At 38.6% G+C, this 19,620-nt stretch overlaps 1 protein-coding gene across 4 annotated transcripts in view; it reads left to right on the top strand.

The window, feature by feature from the left end:
- ppp6r3 (protein phosphatase 6, regulatory subunit 3) overlaps positions 1-19,620 on the top strand; it is a 33,426-nt gene that overhangs the window by 10,741 nt on the left and 3,065 nt on the right. For 2 of the 4 annotated variants that reach the window (XM_067588685.1, XM_067588686.1), the window contains exons 7-23: positions 56-168; positions 488-601; positions 889-1,015; positions 1,387-1,539; positions 4,118-4,267; positions 4,776-4,840; positions 5,041-5,156; positions 6,109-6,194; positions 6,728-6,814; positions 7,652-7,749; positions 11,401-11,455; positions 12,023-12,153; positions 13,522-13,637; positions 14,050-14,266; positions 14,389-14,486; positions 14,787-14,982; positions 17,963-18,070. In XM_067588685.1, coding sequence (XP_067444786.1) covers positions 56-168; positions 488-601; positions 889-1,015; positions 1,387-1,539; positions 4,118-4,267; positions 4,776-4,840; positions 5,041-5,156; positions 6,109-6,194; positions 6,728-6,814; positions 7,652-7,749; positions 11,401-11,455; positions 12,023-12,153; positions 13,522-13,637; positions 14,050-14,266; positions 14,389-14,486; positions 14,787-14,982; positions 17,963-18,070 — 2,030 coding nt within the window. The remainder of the gene's footprint in view (positions 1-55; positions 169-487; positions 602-888; positions 1,016-1,386; positions 1,540-4,117; positions 4,268-4,775; positions 4,841-5,040; positions 5,157-6,108; positions 6,195-6,727; positions 6,815-7,651; positions 7,750-11,400; positions 11,456-12,022; positions 12,154-13,521; positions 13,638-14,049; positions 14,267-14,388; positions 14,487-14,786; positions 14,983-17,962; positions 18,071-19,620) is intronic. The other 2 variants (XM_067588687.1, XM_067588688.1) reach the window with 2 other exon arrangements.

Here is a 19,620-nt window from a genome sequence, read left to right as displayed (position 1 = left end):
TTCCTTGTGTCCTTTCCTTGTCTTATTTCTCCTTTTCATGCACCTCTCTTCACAGAGACACTCCAATGCCTCCCAGTCGCTGTGTGAGATCATCAGACTGAGCAGAGACCAGATGTTCCAGGTCCAGGGCTGCTCAGAGCCCGACCCACTACTGTCCACACTTGAAAAGTATGCATTTATTAACCTACAGCAGCTGTACCAGTCAGTATTGTACAGAACAAACATGGGTATTTTTTTCTGATGTTTGTGACTGTGACCTGACCTTTGACCATTACTTTTATGTATTGATGCTTATAAAACATTCTTTGGGTTCTAATAACTGCACCAGTGACTTTCAATTAGCTTTTATTTGCTCACTATTTTTGCTTTTCTTCAGTTTATTTTGCATTGTTTTGTCATTTTTACCTAGTGGGCTGTTGAAATCAAACTCTGCCCCACTGACGTGGTAAGTGACTTTGAAACCTTCATCTTTGTCTGTCCTCTTCAGGCAGGAGACGGTGGAGCAGCTGCTGTCTAATATCTTCGACAAGGAGAAGAATGATTCTGCAATTGTCAGTGTTATCCAGATCCTTCTCACATTGTTTGAGACAAGGAGACCAGCGTACGTACTGTTGCCCCTGCCATTAGTTATATTTTAATTTGAAATTGGATATACATATATAAATGAGTAAACACATCAGAAACTATTACAAGTACATCCTGAATTCACCAAACCATTCACACTTTTATGTTGACTCACCCCACCCCCATCGCTACCATAAATGTTCCTACAGCTTTGATGCAAGTTAAGGGGAAACACTGTATACATACATGCTTCAATATCAGATTCCTATGACAGTCTAAAAGACGATGAGATTGTTCATAAGGTTATGACTTTCTCTGTTGTAGGTTTGAGGGTCATATGGAGTGCCCCCCTGGGATGTCCCACCCTTCATTCTCAGTCAACCACAGCATCCTGGAGGCTGTGAGACCCCGACTCAAAGACTTTCACCAGCTGCTACTGGAACCCCCAAAGGTAAAAACCACATAGAGAAAGCTGTAGACATTTTTAAAGTTTGTAGATTGAAGTTACAAGGTTGCAGTCTGCAGCTACTTAATCCTTTTAGTCCAAACTATTTTCAGCTTTTGTCAGCTGCTTTCAGTTAAGTTTGAATTAGTATATTTTGTCCAACCCTTGTAAACATCAGTGTTGTTCTTGATGCGGCAGAATGTTTAGTAGCAGTAAAACTTTTTTTAGAACGTAGCTGAAGCTGACAGATGGTCCAGGCACAGAATCAGTGTGTGACAGAGGGTCCTCTACCATGTACTATAAGCACTGAGTAATTAGTATGGATATATCCCTGTCAGTTGTGTATGCACTGAGCAGTGTTTATTCTCCGCTAACAGAAGAATGTGATGAAGACGACGTGGGGGGTGCTGGACCCTCCTGTGGGCAACACCAGGCTCAATGTGGTCAGACTGGTGGCCAGTCTGTTGCAGAGCAACACACACAGCATCAACACAGAGCTCATTAACCTCAACACACTGGGAGTCATACTAGTGAGTACTTCATTTTTCTCATATAATTACTCCCAATCAGAAAACATGATCTTGCCCATTTTTGGATTGAAGCTGCTATCTGTATTTGGTATTTGTTTTGGGCCATTTTCACTCATTTTTTTCTCTTTGGTCAGTGCTACATTTAGGGCTGCAACTAACGATTAATCTGTCGATTATTTTCTCAGTTAATCAGTTAGTTGTTTTGTTATGTGTATTTTAACTCTCTGTCCCGTATAAAAGAAAACAGCACTTGCACACAAGTACAGCTTAGGGCTGGGCAATATGGCCTTTTCTTTTTGTTTTTCGTCATCATATTTTTCATATTTTTAAGACAACTGGGCAAGAATAATGAAACTAAATAAAACCTGCGCAGCTGTCATCATTATACATTAAATACACGTTATTCAGCTATGGACCAGATGCTTCAACCACACAGAGCATGGGCACAAAAGTCCACTTGGACTCAAGGATGAACTGATTAGAATTTGGTGGTCAAAGCTCAAGGGCACTGCGACCTCACAAAACACATGTTTTTGGCCATAACTCAAGAATTCATGCGCTAATTATGACAAAGTTTCACACAAATATCTAATAGGATAAAATGAAGTGATGACATTTAATATCCAAAAGGTCAAAGGTCAACTTCACTGTGACATCATGATGATCTGCAAAAACACTGTTCTGGCCATTATTCAAAGCCATAACTCAGGAACAGAAGGGGAGATTGTTACCATATTTTACATTTGGTCGGATACTGAATTGGTGACACTAATCTTGGTTCCCACCTTGAAACTGTGGTGATTGTAGATCTTCTGTGCTGCCGGGTTGAAGATGTGTGTGAGGCATCCATGTTTTAGAATTTGTAGCTTCTTTGCAGCAATATCCATATCTGAAGCTTTGTGTTCTGTCAGAATCAGCTTTATTGGCCAAGCATGTGAACACATATAAAGAAAATACACTTAAATACACTTAATATCTTTCATTAAATTCCTTCAAAGTCTTCACTACAATATTATATGATTCTGGACTAGGGATGACAACAGTTAACTGTTAATTGGTTAACCGCCGAGAATATTTTTGACTGGTTACGTATGTCGGTCTATTGGTTAATTTGCATACACACTCCGCTAACGGATAGACAATTACGTGTTCACAACATCAGGAGTCACCTTATAATCACGGCCACCTTATATTTAGGAAAATACGGTACTAGCACTATGCTGTACCACATTAAGAACAAGCAACTGGCTGCCATGTCCGAGGATGGCTCGCATTTGCAGCCAAAGATCACATCACTGCTAGCCGCGGGGAGAAAGTGTGATGCGCACCGGTCCAAGGCCATCATCCAGTTGGTGTGCCAAATGATTGAGACCAATATGCTGCCAATCATCGTGGTAGAGGGTGAAGGATTGAAAGAGCTGGACTAAATGCATTGAAAATCACTTTGAGGAGAAGAAGGATGGGCTCAAACTAGCTCTGACCACCGACTGCTGGACAGCTTTCACAAATGAAAACTACATCACAACTGGCTGGTGGAGGCATATAACTTTGAGGCAGTATTTCTAGTTCACATGAACATTGTGATCCTGGCTTTTAGAAAATATTATAAGCATATTGCAGATGTGTGTGTGTACAAATTCAAGTTGTAGATGAAGTGACATTGTTTTACAGTAGCACAAAGTGTATGTTGTGTTGTTGGTGTTGCTTTGCGTTATTATTAACATCTCTCTTGAAAGCCATACTAATGAGAGACAGGAGTGATCAGTAGCTTCAGTACAAAAATGACAAGGGTTGTTTTGGCTATCATTTTTATCTTCTATGAGTTATATTGATTTATTAAGGAAATGCAATCCTGACATCTGGTTATGGGTGACTGCTAGAAACAGCTTTACAACAGCGCATAAGGCAACCACACAAGTCATCAGTACGAACTGAACTCTGGACTTATCTGGATGTTAAAAAAAAGTAAACAAAGTTAATAACCATGTCTGTCTCCAGCTTAAACTTTGACCTGCTGTACTGTAGTTATAAATACACTTGGTTTTATAGAGCAGTTATAACTGACATTTAAGAGTTTAATTAGGGCCCAAGCCCAAAGGGCAAAGGCCCTATTGTTTTTCGTGTGTTTGTTTCTTACTTTCTTTCTTTATTATTCCGCCACTTCAGACCTAAATTTGACCCCCTAAACATGCTCAAAAACTCACCAAATTTGGCACGCACATCAGGTCTGGTGAAAAATATAGTAAAATGTAAAAATTAACTGCTAAAGTGCCATAATGTGCTCTCTAGCGCCACCTATGTAACTAAAATGGCAGCCACGGCCGGTAGGAATGTCATAGAGAGATCAAACTAAAACTCAATTATTCATCTCATCAAGACCTACAAATCATACACTGATACCCCTGACCTAAATCCAACAGGAAGTCCGCAATTAGCCTTTCAAAATAAGACTTTTCCTCAATTTTGGCTCCCGAACAAACATTATCTCCTCCGAGGGTGTTAATGGTATCGACTTCAAACTTTGATACATGACTTATGACACTGTGTCATAATTAACTTGCGTCCTTTTGCTTCACAGGATATGTATTTCAAATACATCTGGAACAACTTCCTCCACATTCAGGTGGAGATCTGCACAGCCATGATTCTGGCTATGCCCCCTGCCCCCACTGACATCCAGCCAGACACAGAGCAGGAACATGCAAGAGAGAGCATCCTCATCAAACATGTAAGACAAGAATTCTAGAGTTGTCAATGTTTAGGTCTGGGCAACCGTTTAAAAAAGTGCGTCTCAGCTGAACATTTAGTATTTGAACAACACAATTATTTTGGTAATGCTATAATTTGCTGGCAGTCACAAAAAACCGGTGCTGAGTTTTATTTAAACTTGAACTGTTGGGCAGAATGTGGACCAATGTAAAGTAATGACATTAACCCTTATGTAGCAGGTAAATGCTGAATCACATGTTCACAAGTATCCTAGGTGATCTGTATATTTCTGTGGTATGATCTGTATTTTTGGGACTGTATATTGTACTGTACTTACTACAGACTTTGTCTTGAGAAAGTCTGTTATAAAGCTTATAACAATGAGCAAAATATGCTTTTAGTGAAGGTTTAATGATAATATACTGTAGGAGTTTGTGTGCATCAATGCAGATGCAGCAGCAGTATGCACTACATAGTAGGCACACCAAACAAGTAGTTTGTAATTTTGTTGTATGTCTCTCCATCAGCTGTTTCAAAAGTGCCAGTTTATACAGAGAATCGTAGAAGCCTGGAGCTCCAATGAGAAAGAACAGTGAGTATTTTGCTCTTTGATCAAAGCTGCAAATGAGACCATAAGTAACTTTGTCAGCATGTAACAGTGTTTTGTTTTGTTGTCATTAGTGTAGAATAAACAACAAACCAAAGTCCTTTGCTCCTTTACTATGAAAGTTATGCTTGGCTTTAGTGATTAAAGTCATATCTTAATTTTATCGATGTGTTTGTGTGTTTTAGGGCGGAAGGTGGTCGGCGACGAGGTTACATGGGTCACCTCACCAGAATAGCCAACTCTATAGTTCATAACTGTGACAAAGGCCCTAACGGACCGCAGATACAACAGCTCATCTCTGGTAATATCTCTCCTTCCCATCTATCAAGCTCATTTGCTTTATCTTTTCAGGGCTAAATGTTGCATTATAATATTCTAAGCCCTTATACACTCTAAACTTTCAAAATTTGAATAGGCACCTAACCAACACACAGTGTTTATTACAGATTTAGTACTAGAAACACTTGACACAGTGCTGAACTGCATCTCAAATTAAACTTCAGGTTCCCAACTTTCAGATGATGTATACCACATCTATGTGGCATATACTGTTGACCTGCTGTCTCTCCCTTAAAGATCTCCTGTCCCCCACAAAAATGGGTCTGTGGTAGGGGGGCGGGAGTGGAAGAGGTTAAAAGCTTGCCATCGGCAAACCAGTGGGAGGCTTTTATTGTGTAGCAGCTACAGGAAATGCTACGTGTTTGCATGCGAGTAAAAAAGGGTCGTTTTAAACGACCAGATATTTTGGGCTATTCTTTTCGGGAACTGGTGGTCAATCTATCTGCAACCACCAGTAAATGACTGTTCTGTAGGCTTGAGGTGATGTTACCACTTCACATTCTGCTCATGTTTAATGACATCACAGTTGTCTTGTATTCAGCTGATACGTTACAATATTACAGTAGGTTCTAATCTTCACTTGCACACTGTGCTCGTGAATTATTTTTCCAGTTTGTACATATATATTTTTAGGGGCAAATGCGAGTGAAATACTGGCATTGTAGAACCCTGCTTTTTCTTCCACTGTCAGACAGCTGACTCTAGATTGTGTTGTGTGGGAAGTTCCCATGTAGACAGAAGCTGGGTGGAAATCTACCTGTGACATCACTTCACTCTGGGCTTAGCATGTCTTTATTATTTGTTAAAATGATTGGATCCAACATGAGCTTGAGAGCAGCCTTCTTTAACAGTTGAGTTAAATGTGCAGTATATGAAGATCGAGTATATATGAACTCTATGTGTGTGTGACACAGAGCTCCCAGCGGAGGACAGAGAGAAATGGGAGGCCTTTATTTCTGGGCAGCTGGCTGACACAAACAAGAGAAACACTGTTGACCTGGTGAGTTACCACAAGCACAGTGAACAGTGTTGTCAAGTTGCCTGATTTATGTCATCCTATGTTGAATGTACAATCTAGTCATCACATGTCAGAGATTAGTCATCACAATCTAGTCATCACACATTTTTCATTGCATTACTCCTGCAGTCCATTGGATTTTAAATGAAACAGTAATGAAGTGTAAAGTGCTGTGTTACTCACTGTTGTGAGTAAAACTAAATCTAAATGTATCTAAATACTCATGGACTGTACTTAATATTTTCATAAAGATTAAGACCAGGATGCACAGTACAAACATAGTATGAAGACAGATTTATTTAATTACACCATGTTAGGACTGAATGCATACTGAGGTGGTGGACAGACTGTTTCTTTTGCTTTATTTGTTTTTAGATGTGATCTATAAAGCCATAGCTTGACTTTAAGTCAAATACCACCTCTACCACCAACCTCTTTATGTACCACATTACATAAAACATTTCCTCTACAAGTTACTCATATATGAAGGCAATTTCATGGTTTCTTTTCTCTAGGTGAACACACACCACATCCATTCTTCAAGCGATGATGAGGTGGACTTTAAAGACAGCGGCTTTCACCAGGACTCCTCTCTACAACAAGTAAGACTTCAACACACAAACACAGATACACACAATGCAGGCCCATAGACACAGATGCAACAAGTACCTTAAAAGAAGTTTTCTTAGAGTATAGATGGATAGCTATGTAATGGAGGCTTTTAAGCAGTGTAAGTGTAGTCTCAGATGGGTATTAAACCAGTTCAGTGTGTGAAAGTGTACTATAAACAGCTATAAGAGACGGGCCTATGTGGACAAGAATAAATCCTTCATTTGTACTAAAGCCTCAGAACAAAATACATCACGCATGGTTAAACACTGAAGCCTCATTCCATTGTTAGTTTCACTTAATTGTGAAGCCTTGACAACTTTAAGAAGTTCAATTCTAATTGACGGATGCATAATAGGCTACATAGATTAACTAATGATACAAAAAATGTATTGTATCCTTTTATTGTAGAACATCAAAATCCCCACCTAGGGTGCTCTATTGACTGAAATGCATAGAATTCAGATGCTTTATTCCTAGGCTATGTATCTGTGAAAAGGCCTTTGAACTTAGAATACTTTGTGACTATGGGTTCTGCAGTTAGAATCTACGCAAATATCTCTCTACTATCTTTTGAATTAATTTACTTAACTACTAATGTGGTAAAGGAAACTTGAAATAGATTTTTTGAACTAATGTCAAAGCATTTGGCATCTGACTGTAAATGCATGTTTGTGCTTTTTTTCTATTAACTTGTTTAGCATTCATGTTATACATTCTTTGTTTTTACAACTCAATATATGGACTTGCTATTTTCTGTACTGCAAGTAATGACCAGCTTTGTGTAGAGCCAAGACTATATCATTATCGTTGGTCCTGGACTTTGCCAGGCCTTTTCTGATTATCAGATGCAACAAATGACGTCCAATTTTATTGAGCAGTTCGGCTTCAATGATGAAGAGTTTGCTGATCAGGACGATGTTGTGGAGTGAGTACTCATCCTGCATGACTGGACTTGCTTTCTAAATATTACTGTGTAACATCTGAAGGGACAAGACACTAAAGACATTACAAAGCTGGAAGGGCCACTGTCTTCAAAACCCTATGTTATCATTTTTGTGCCAAATACTGAGAGAGTACATCTGTACCACCTCTCATACTCCTTTGCTGATTGAACATTTCTAGATGGGAAACCTGATCATGTAAGGCATTAATGATGTGTGGTATGCTTCAAGGCTGCATCCTCAGCCCCATTAATATGCCATGACATAACACAGATATAGTGTTGTGTTTGATCCCTATTTCTAGCTGGATCTGGATGTCTCAAAATGTCCTGCAGCTAAATTTAGATAAATCCAAATTTCTTCTTAACGGCCCAGACACCTATCATTACCAAGTAGTTTGCTACAGAAACTGATCATTGACAAAAAAATGCCTGAACAAAAGCCATATTTTTTAGTAAGACCAATGCCACTTCTTCCAGGAAAGGCCTGATTTCCCCCCTCTGATGTGGCTAGCATAAAAAAGTGTGCCAATACAAACATGGCTTGAAGAGGAGAAACCATATCCAGCTTTGATGTTGTTGGTGTGTTGTCCCTGTTTTCATTCCTAAGGGCTAGCTGGATTTGGGGCTATAATCTTCTGCAAAGGTTGTGGGTTGTTAAAGATAGCTTGTCAATGATCAATGATTTAAAGTGTCTGCTTAACTTTTTAAATGAGTTCATCGGGTGAAGTAGAGCCTTATGTAGATCTTGGGCTTAGCATTAAAGGTTAGGGTTATTTTTAAGTCTATCTTAATACAATACTCACATACCATATGTGCATTTGGAGAGTTAGTGGTTGATTTTGACAAAAAAAAATTTGCTATTGAAAGTTTTTAGTTTCAATAGCAAAAAGAGTGTGAGAAGAAACAAAATCAAAACAAAACAAAATGAAAAGAAAAGAAAAAAGGGCAAAGAGCATTTACAGTGAAGTGGCAGCATATGTAGTTCTTAGTTCAGATCATCCACATTCTCTGCCTCTCTGTGCTCTCCACACTTCTTACTGGACCCGCGTTCAGTGTCTTTGTCCACAGAAGCAGCCGTCTGTCAGTCATTATTTGAACACAAATTATTCTAACTAAATATTCTCTGGTTCCAGTTTTTCAGTTGCAAGGATTCACTGCTGATGCTATATTTAGTGGATATTTCTGGACAAAACAAAGTTCTTAAAGACATGACCTTGAGCTTTAAGAAATTGTGATTGGCATTTTTCACCATTATATGACATTTTTTAAACCAAAGGACTAATCAATTGATCAAGAAAATACTTAAGTCAGTAATGCTGAAGGAATGATTACAGCAACATATAACTCTTTCACTGTATACATGCCATCTGAGTATTGCATTGAAGTAGACTTAAAAAAAATCCAACCTATCCTTTGACAGGCAATGCAAAATCAGAAGAATATTGTGTGACTCTTGGATGAAATAATCAATACACCAATACAAATGTTCAGAATGCAAATCCTCAAATGCAGAGTGTGTTACAGAATAGCAGTTCAGAAGCATTTATGTTTTTCATTCTCACTTAGACCTATTGTATTGAGGTCCTATTTACGTAAATACCTACTAGTAATGAATAATTACTGGCAAATAAATATCACACCCAAAATCATAAAGCAGTTAGATGAGTGCATGAGACATACTGTGTGACATGCTTTCACTTTCTACTTTCAAATAACTGTGGTCACACAATATGTGATTCCAGCTGATTCAATTAATTTTCACTCATTTTTTTTCAGTTCAACTCATCAGAAAAGATGAGCATTTGTTTTCATGTTGTGAGGCACAGTGCAGTGCTCAAACAACTCAGGGACTTTTCACATAGAACCAGTCTCAGTGAGAGAATAATGTTGCCCCGCTAGGCTAAAATCGCAGATTGAACACACTGTAGAATATTTAATAGTCTTGAATTCTCTGTTGTAATAGTCATATATGATGCCAAAGACTGTAGAAGTGGTGCAACAGTGAAAAACTCTTTTGAAAAGCTGTATTCATTCTTGAGGTTGAAGTGAGTAGGAACTGTTGTATTGGTGTACCTGAAGATGTTCCCACTCTAGTTATGCCTGAGGTCTGATCTTCCCATCTGTGCATTCAAGACAGCTGGAAAAGGTCTGACCTATTCTAGAAGAGTCAGCAGGGAGAGAACTTAAACAGGCTGCCTAATTTTACATCGGACATCATTTGCTCCTCTGCTGAGCCTTAAAAATCCATTAACTAGTATACAGGTCAGAGACTTCCCAAATATCATGAATGCATAAGTTGGAAGGTAAAGTGTGATTAGGTGAAGAGTAACTTGCGGCACAATTCTAGTATTAACTGTAGTAAACATAAGTCATTTCCATTTTTCCATTCCCAAACTTTCTGTAGGGGGGTATTATAATGCAGTGCTTGGATGGAAGAATTTCAGAGTTTGGGATTTTTCGGCTGGTATGGGGACAGATGGGAATGGTGATTATAGGGTTCACGTGTGGACAGGTACAGTTGAGTATTAGTGAAGTTTTCCCGAGCTTGCTGTGCTCACTAAAAGCAACAGTCTGACATTTTGGTAAAAATGCCTGTTGCCTCTGAACCAAAGTCTGATAATTCAAAATCAGTTTCATCTCAAGGTGTTCCTTACTGAGATAGGCTCAGGATGTGTTTAGCTTCCTGCATAGACAGGAAGTATGGGTAAACTGCTAGCCTAGCTCCACAGACAAAATGCTACTTCCTACCTTGTCCATTATTGAATGGTGAAGTAGTAACTGCTTACCCCATGGTTATTTAGTCTTATATTAGTCTTGGCAGGCTGCAGTTACAGTGCAGTTACTGCAGCATGTTACCTTACATAAAAATAATTGGAATGGAAAAAAGAGACACCTGGTTACAGATCTATTTGCAGATAGCCTCAGTTGAGGAACTCTCAGAATCAGAAGAGGAAATGTTGATATTACAAACCCAAACTGGTGAATCAATCGGAGCTGGGGTTTCTGGTTTGTGTCCAGCCCTACAACATGTGACAGGAGTTGTTGGAAAGTGTATTTTTCCACCTTTGATGGAACAAGGCACGTCGTTCCCCCTGCTTTCTCTCTTTGTGCTAAGTTATGTAATGTCCTGAACCTTTTAGAGACATGACACTGATAGTAATCCTCTCTGGCTGCAGTTAAGATGGCAGATTTATAATTTATGATGATGATGATTGTTATTTATATACTATAATTATAAATAGTGGGTACAAAATAATGTTTTTGGAAACTTTACCTTCATTAAGTAATGTTGACAGTAGCCATTTTGGCTTTCTTTTACATTTTCTGTGTTCAAGATGTTAAAGAAGCCTTCATTCTGTCTCATTTTCTTTGAATGACCAGCTTACAACACATATCATGCATGTAAAAAGAAAATTTGTTATTGCAAAAAAAGCAAAACTTTTTTTCTTCAGCACTACATGAAAGTATCCATGAAGCTGGCATGGTGCGAGAATATGTTTTAGTTTTCCTTGTCATATTGAACATGAAGTGTTAGAGCTGTGTGCATTAGCCTGTCTGCCTGTGTGCTGCCTTTTATATGTGGATGCCTAACGACCCTAACTAAACTAAACTCTGTTCTCTTTAACATTGCAGTATTCCCTTTGATAGAATATCAGACATCAATTTTTCACTGAATACAAATGAAAGTGTAAGTACTTTGATTATTCATCTTGAATACATACATAGTCAAAGAATGACAGGAGAAAGTCAAATTCTCCCCAAACAAATGAAAATGTGTTGTTTCATTTATATAGCATGACTATTTCCTGATATCAACGTTAACATTGATTTAGAAGCAGATGCCACATAGTGAGATGAAGTTGTAATTCTCTGTAGACAACAAAGGTATGGCAGATGTGTAGAATATGAGGATTCATCTTGATAAAATGAAACTTTTCTATAACCTGCATTTGAACCCAAAGCTTGGAGCGAAGCACACATGTCAAACCAAAGCCAGATTTTCCTGTAAAATTGTACCATTACATTTAAAAAGGAATGTAGCTGTGGTAGAAATGTAAAATGATCAGCTTACATACACTGATATTTCCATTGATATGGCTCTGTTTGAGGCCTGAAGGTACACATGTTAATGTCTGCTTCACAGCTGAGTGGCTTTTGTTCTGTAGGATCCAACTCTAGTTTGTATGTGAACGTACTGTAAATATACACAGTGTTTTATAAATACTATCTTGTCCATGTATGTGTGTTTCCTCAGGCGAATATAGCTTTGTTTGAGGCGCGCTGTAAGGAGAAAATCCAGCAGTTTGAAGATGCTGGTTCAGATGAGGAGGATATCTGGGACGAAAAAGATGTCACCTTCGCACCAGAGGCACAGAGGCGCCCCAGGTCAGATAAACCCACACACCATGGATGATATACTGACTTGGCCTACAAGGCACAGGCCAAAGTGGTCAGGGAGCCCCTGGCCCAGAGCTGCTGAGTGACAGTTGGTAACTTTTCTCTTATTGGAAAGTCAAAGAGCTCAGATAAAAGTGGGGATGCCTTAATCACATTTTTGCTCCTGGTCCTTATCAGAGTCTTTCAATATTGAGTTCCGGCCATCAAATCCAATCCAGTATTAGTTTTTGTTTTTTCCCCTTCATATTACAACTGCACAGCACACTGATGCTACAGTAATATTACATTTAAATACATTAGCATTGGTCAAGCAGTTTAAATCAGTTTGACAGCAGAGCAGCTCTGCTTTAAGAAAATCTAACCTTCATCTCTGGTTTCCTTTCCTTTGTTTCCTGTAATAATTTGTAAATTGTGCTGTAGTATTTTGTAAAAGAATCTTCATCACCAGTGTGAATTCAAGACAACCAAAAACATCAACTGAGAGTTCTGGTTCACCTGCAAAATGTCACTGAAACAAACATGAAATGACTACAAGTGATGCAGCCATGTTGGTTGTAGTCTTTTTGTGTCTCTTCCAGTCTGGGTGTCTTTCTCCGTAGGGGTGGGGGCCTTTTACATGGATGTGCCCGGGGGCCTATTGTCTCAGTCTCAGTCTCTTTGTACTTTCACACTGAGTAAACTTCTGTTGTGCCTTCTTACACCTTCAAGTCACCATCTTTCTACTTAAAAAAGTACATTCAAGTTGTTAGTGCAACCAAACTTTTGTACTTCAGTTTCATTACAAAATAAGAGCATGAGTAAGGTCATTTTCGTGTAAAGCAGTTGCCAGGTTGGTACACTGTGTGTAGTTCTTTACTTCTGGGTTTTTGTGTTGAAGGTGATTATTGTATTTTTCAAATATTCTTGAGGAAGAAATGTATGTTTGTAAAGTAATAATTAAAAAATAATTAATTAATGATTTTCATTAGTTGATGGTTGTTTTGATTAATCAGTTACTGATTTTGATTAACACATTGGTGAAACTTTTCCTGTAAAAATGAGCTAAACATTTCCTCTTTGCTCAGTGTTGATGTTAAAAACCCACCACGTTTCTGACTTAACTGATTAATTAATACAGTCATTGGCTTACATTTGTTAGCTAGTGCTAACATTCACTTAGTGCTGATAGGTTGATTAATCAATCAGCAATAGCTGACATTGAAAGATTTGAGACTGACATCAACATTGTACACGTTTAAGCTCTTATCAGTCAAGATGTATGAGTATGGGCTTTTCTCTGTGGCTCCACACAGTCTAAAGAGAGGATGAACTCTGATGAGGACAGGAAATAACACTTGATCTGTGTGTCCATCTCAGGAGTTCAGGCAGCACAGACAGCGAAGAGAGCACAGACTCGGAGGAGGAGGATGTGAAGAGAGATCCATTTGAAGCTCCCAACCCCAACACCGATGACAGAATGGAAGTCGACACAGGTTGGTGTGCTGAAGAGTGCTACATATCCTGCAAAGGACACATTAATAATAATAATAATAATAATAATGATAATGATAATGATAATGATAATGATAATGATAATAATAATAATAATAATAATAATAATAATAATAATAATAAAAATAAATAGATCAAAGTAAGATCATTTTTGCCAGTTTGAATTTTTGGTTTGACTTGGTTTAGGATTTGAATTAGAAAAAACTGTAGCCAGGTAAGTTTCACAATTAATGACATTTCTGACTTGGTTTAGGCCTCATATAAGAACTATGAGTAGGTTCTGGGTTTTTGTGTAGTGTGCTGATAGTCAGAGTTCCAAAATGACTACATTTTAATGAGAAAACCATCATTTTTGTCTCGTTTAATTATTATTATATAATAATTATTTCTCAGGGCCAGTGTGGACGGCCAACTTCGATGACATCCCCATGGACACAGGTACCTCCACAGCTCCGGCTACCAGCCCTAGCAACCCTGCTGCCTCCTCTCCTTTGTCCCCCTCCTCCTCTTCCACAGAAGCCCTCACTGAGGCAGCATGGAGCTCCTCTCCTGCTGCCACCTCCAGCTCCGAAACAGGCTGGGCTGATTTCTCCAACTTCACCCCTGTCAGGTAGGATCCTGACAGACACTGGTCACTCAGTTTCTGTTAGCAGCAGGGCATCACTTGCTTTCAGCTGTCATCGTCTTTGAATCTGATAGAGTGCTTTCTAAATAGAAATTTTTCTTTTTCAGTCCCAAAGACCCTCTGAGGTGCAACTCTCCTGTTGCCATGGAAACCAGCATAGAGACAGGGGACCCGCTGGGGGTCAATGCACCCATGCAGCCTGAAGGTAAGATGTGTGATCTTGACACGCATGTGCAAACACACCAGGACTCCCTCTAATATTTAAACTATCCTCGGCCCAAAATCTTGTTGTCCATCTGTAACGCAAAACCTGGACACACTTCAATATAAAATGTGACACTTGCTAATGTGTATGATTTTACTTTGCTTGTCTTTCAGTAGCAAAATGTAAACAACCCAAAAGCACCCAAAACCCTCCCGTCTGGGTAGTGGTTACATGTTTAAACAGCTTAAATGACCTTGATGAAATCTGACTCCTGTTGTCTCCTTTCTTTACTACCCCCAGAATGTGATGGCTGGTTGGGAACCAGTGTGGCTTCTCCCTCCTCCACCTCCTCTAAGGATTGTGGGAGATCTAAAGTGGAGGAGGAAACGACCTGTAATGAGCAGCGTAGCATCACAGAGACAGTCATCAACGGCTCCATGAAAGAAACAGTCAGTCTCACTGTTGACGCCAAGACTGAGACCGCCGTCTTCAAAAGGTTTGCCAAACACATCCACACACACAAAAAAAATGCTACATAGTGTAGCTCTCTGTAGCACTGTCTGGTCCTGCTGTTCAAAAACCCCAAGAAGGGAACACTGGAACTCTCTTATATATTACAGTGTCTTGACCAGACTGGTTGTCAGGATGTGTCTCATTAGTGTGGTCACATCTGTTTTCTTATGAGTGACCTCACACTATCACTCAATCACACTTCCTGTTTTGGCTGTGTTAAATTTAACATAAAGATCTTACACAGGCCCCCGGGGAATAAAAAGCATTTTACTGGTTGGAAAGTGTTTATTTACAAAATAAGCATTATTCCACTGTGAAGTATTTAATTAAAAATCACCAGCTGAGAAACGGATGGTTCTTAGACAACAATGCTTTAAATGATATTTTACCATATTATGAGTATGAAACACCCTCTGTAGTGTTGAAACGGCTAAATGTACGTGTACGGGTAGACAGTCAAGCCAGTGCACACAACTGCTTGTGAGCTCGACAGGATTGTGCATGTCGACATTTAACTTATTTGGCCATTTTTTTGGGAAATTTGGTAGTTTGGAACATAATGAGATGAACAGCAGAAAAGAGTTTTATGTTGCAGGAAAACTTGCTTCACTGTTCTATTCATGGTAACCAAAATGAATTCAAACTGACTACAGCCCCCCTTCTCCACAAATTACAAAATTATTGCTAACCCTTCAGTCCATAGTGAAATACTTGCCTATCCTGGATGAACAAGTCATAAAAACGGTTGTCCTCTGTCCTCCTGTCCCCTTGTTGATGCTGCATTATATTGTTTGTCTGTCTGAGTAAATAACAACTTGTCTAATGAACTGAGCGACACTTACAACCTGAGCTTCCCCTCCTCTCTCTCTTGCTGTGCGTTGTGGGTGTGGTCTTCTTCAGAGTGTTGAAATCTTATCGGTATGTACAGCCAATCAGAGATCAGCCTGCAGCCGTGATGTAGTCTTGTCACGTCAACCACCAACTTTTCTTTCCCAATTTTGATCTTCTTCTTTGGTTTCAGCTCCTTGTTTGTTTTTATTTCATTATCTCCATTCTGCATGTCTTTCTACCAAAGGTGTTGTCCAAGTGCAGTTTTTTAATTTACTTAATTTTCAAGTGGCTTTTATTTTAACAGGGCAAGCCAATTATTATTAAATTATGTATTATTATTACTATTATTATTATTTGAAATGACACAACTCAAGTGTAATTGCCCCAAGTGGAGGCCAGCTTATGTTTAATGAAGTGGCTTCAACCTCTCCACAATTGGATTTTTACAACAGCTTTATTAGTATTCTAATTCATATTTATTTGACTTGTATGGTTTGCTTTACCCACATCTGCGTCTCTATTGGCTCTGTCCCTCAGCTATTGTCTCGTCTGAAGATTGTGATTGATTAAGGTTAAAATGCACAATGAAAGAAAGGTGTAACCGCTTAATCAATTCTATGATGGAGTCACAATACTGGACCTAAATAGTACCAGCACAGCTGATTGAAATCATGCAATTATACATTAGCCAACTGTGCATGAGAGGCTGTGTGTCTCCAGAGACCAAGATCTGATCATCAGGTCAACAGCTTGTGGCCACAATGTGAATTTTAAATGATCATGGTACAATATGTTATAACCTTGCTTTTGCATAGTAGATAATATGAATAATGACAAACCTTCTATTTATAACAATCCTCTCATCAGTAACTATGACAACAGTAGAAGGGCTAGTATGGCTTCCATGAAACTATAATCAGTAGAGCAAAAATACAATTATCTTAAAATAGAAAGCTAGATTATTTATTTCTTTTCAGATGCTGCTTATTTCAATCAAATCACAAAAAATGAATGTTGTGTATACAGAGGAAATGGCTATGTCATTCATTTGTGTTAACTTTAATTGGATTGAGATTTGAGAAGCAGCAGCCCTATTAAGCAGAAAAAAATCCAAAATATATGATCAATATCCTCATATTAAAGATTCATTTCATTTTAGAAACAACTCCTTTGTGTAAAATAGATGATAAACTCCTGGTGGAAGCACTGTTCCTGCCAGTATCAGCTGATAGAACGATGTCTGTGGCTGGAATGAAACCTTGTGTGTTCAGAAATGGGGTATAAAAACTGACCTAATGTCAGAGAACACAAGCTTCAAGACAACAACGTTAAGTATCTTCAGTTTTATGGTCAAAGGAGCAGCAGCCAAATTGTGCAGGCAGAACAACGCTTTTCCTTACAGTATCAAAATTTTGTATAATATTCTTTTATTAAAGTTTCATTAAGAGTTGTTGTGTTCCTTTTTGTGCATTAAGTGGCATTAAAGATGTATATGACTTTCTCAATGAGACTTCTTTTATCAGAGCATTGTGATGCTTTAATCACGTCATTACTGAAAAATGTAAATGTTACTCTAAAAATGCAAACTGTAAGCAGATGTTTAATTGGACTCATTCCTTTTAAAGCACGGCGGGTTGTTTTAGGAAATTGACAAATACTGATAATTGTGGTTTAGCACCTCAGATTTTGGATTATATTTGGATGTTTGTGGGTGTTTTGCTTTGATTGAGGCCTCATCAAGATTATTGGTGGTTCGCTGAGACAAAGCAAGACTGACGGCTGGCACAATCAATTTTGGTCTAATCAGTGTCCAAATCAGTTTGTAGGCTTGCCTGCTATAATCGCAGGCATTGCAGCTTTAAAGTAAACAAGAATATCCCTAGCTAAACAAACAAAACAGTTGACTTTCTCCATTTGCTGTACATTTTGATGCTTCTCCTGCATACCGTTCACAGAGTTACCCCATTTCAACACCTCCATCCTTTGTTTTACCGTGTGCTCTGTCAGTCAGTTCAGCATGCATCACTGTTCACGTCTCACTGTGTTCTGTGTGTTTTTGTGGGGAAAGTCATTGGTATGAATCACTTCATATGTTATTAATGTATATTTGTGTATGTGTATGTGTGTTCCAGTGATGAAGAGAAGAGTGCTTCTTCAGAGAAATACTCGGTAGGGGAGAATCAGGACTCGGAGCGAACAGGCGTCAACAACTCAGCCGCAGCGTGCTGTCCCAAAACAGGGTCAGACACAACACACACACACACACACACATACATACATACATACATATCTGGAACACCATGTGTGATCCATTGATGTATCCAGTTAAGCTCTGCTGATATTGCAAATATTCATATGCCACCTGCTATAAGAAGACTTCATTTCTGGTGGTCACCCATGTTGATTGTTTGGGTTTGGCGTTGTGAGTTGTAGAACACTTCAGCTTGGAATTCAGAATTTTCGACCTGGAAATTTCCGGCCTCCAACTTGAATGGAACACAGCATAATACTAACATGTTGAGTCAAATGACATCCTTTACTCTCACGTGTCAGACGCAGTCACTAGTTCACCTTCCTTCATACTAATTGTTACATATTTACCCACATTACAGCCACAACATATCTATCACATCACCGTCATTACAGTATGCTATTAGTATGAAGGCTTGAGTGTGCCACTTGAATAATTAAAAAACTAAAGTTTAAACTAAAGTTATTAAGTGAACATCTTAATAGTGCACTATAACAAAGTGAAGGGGAAAAAAAGATCATTACAGTTGTCAATGAATGCTATTTCTTATTCTGTCTTAAAATTATTAATTCAAATTGAAGATTAAAAATTTTTAAAAGCTTTTAAATTTAAATTGTTTACTAACTTGGTCATTTCTGTCTGTCAGATCCAGATTGAAATATCTCAACAATTATTGAATGAATTGACACCAAATATGTGGTGCTAATTATCAAATGTTAGCATGCTATCACTAAAAAGTAAGATGGTGAACATGGTCAACATTATACCTGCCAAACATCAGCATGTTAACATTGTCATTGTGAGCATTTTAGCATGTATGTTAGCATTTAGCTCAAAGCACCTCTGTCTTAGTACAGTGTCACAGAGCTGTTAACATGGCTGGACACTCTTAATCCTGTTTGTATTTAGGTGTCAGACTGACTGACTTACACATCTTTAACTGGAGAGAGCTGTTGTTACATTGAAGTGATCACAAAATGTTAAAAACAGAAAACAAATGAATCTTGAAACTGAGTGTGACTGGCAGACACTCAAGTAAATACAAAACAAAATCAATAGATCATTTTAATTTCACTGTAATTTTTCCAGTGCTGCACTCTTAGCACCATCCATTATGGTGCACATTGACTACACACAAACTACAGCAGAGTTGTCACTAAATATTCCTCATGGCCCCGTTTACACCTGCATGCAGTTCCAGTGATCTGATCACAAGTGGACAGCTCTAAATACAGGTGTGAACGCACTCAAGATGCGTTGAGATCCAATCACTCAGACCACATCTGGAGGTGGTCTGGGCCGCATGTGGCCACATTCATTTAGCAGTGTGAACAGGAATGTGTCCTCTATTTTGCGGTGGACTAGGCACAGGAATTGCGTTGCTGCCACGCAGTCGGCGAAGCCTCCTTCCAAAGCTGTGTTCAACTTGTTTCATAACAGGATAGAGAAATGCGTTAATTTGGCTTTCCGTTTTTTCTGTGAATTAAAAAAAAAAAAAGACCACTTCCTGTTTTTTTCCTGTTTTTCCTGTTGCCCTAA

The sequence above is a fragment of the Thunnus thynnus genome, chromosome 5 (genome assembly GCF_963924715.1).
Source record: "Thunnus thynnus chromosome 5, fThuThy2.1, whole genome shotgun sequence".
In the NCBI taxonomy this organism is placed as follows: domain Eukaryota; kingdom Metazoa; phylum Chordata; class Actinopteri; order Scombriformes; family Scombridae; genus Thunnus; species Thunnus thynnus.
The sequence above is the reverse complement of the archived record's forward strand: the minus strand, read 5'-3'. Positions and strand labels throughout refer to the sequence as shown.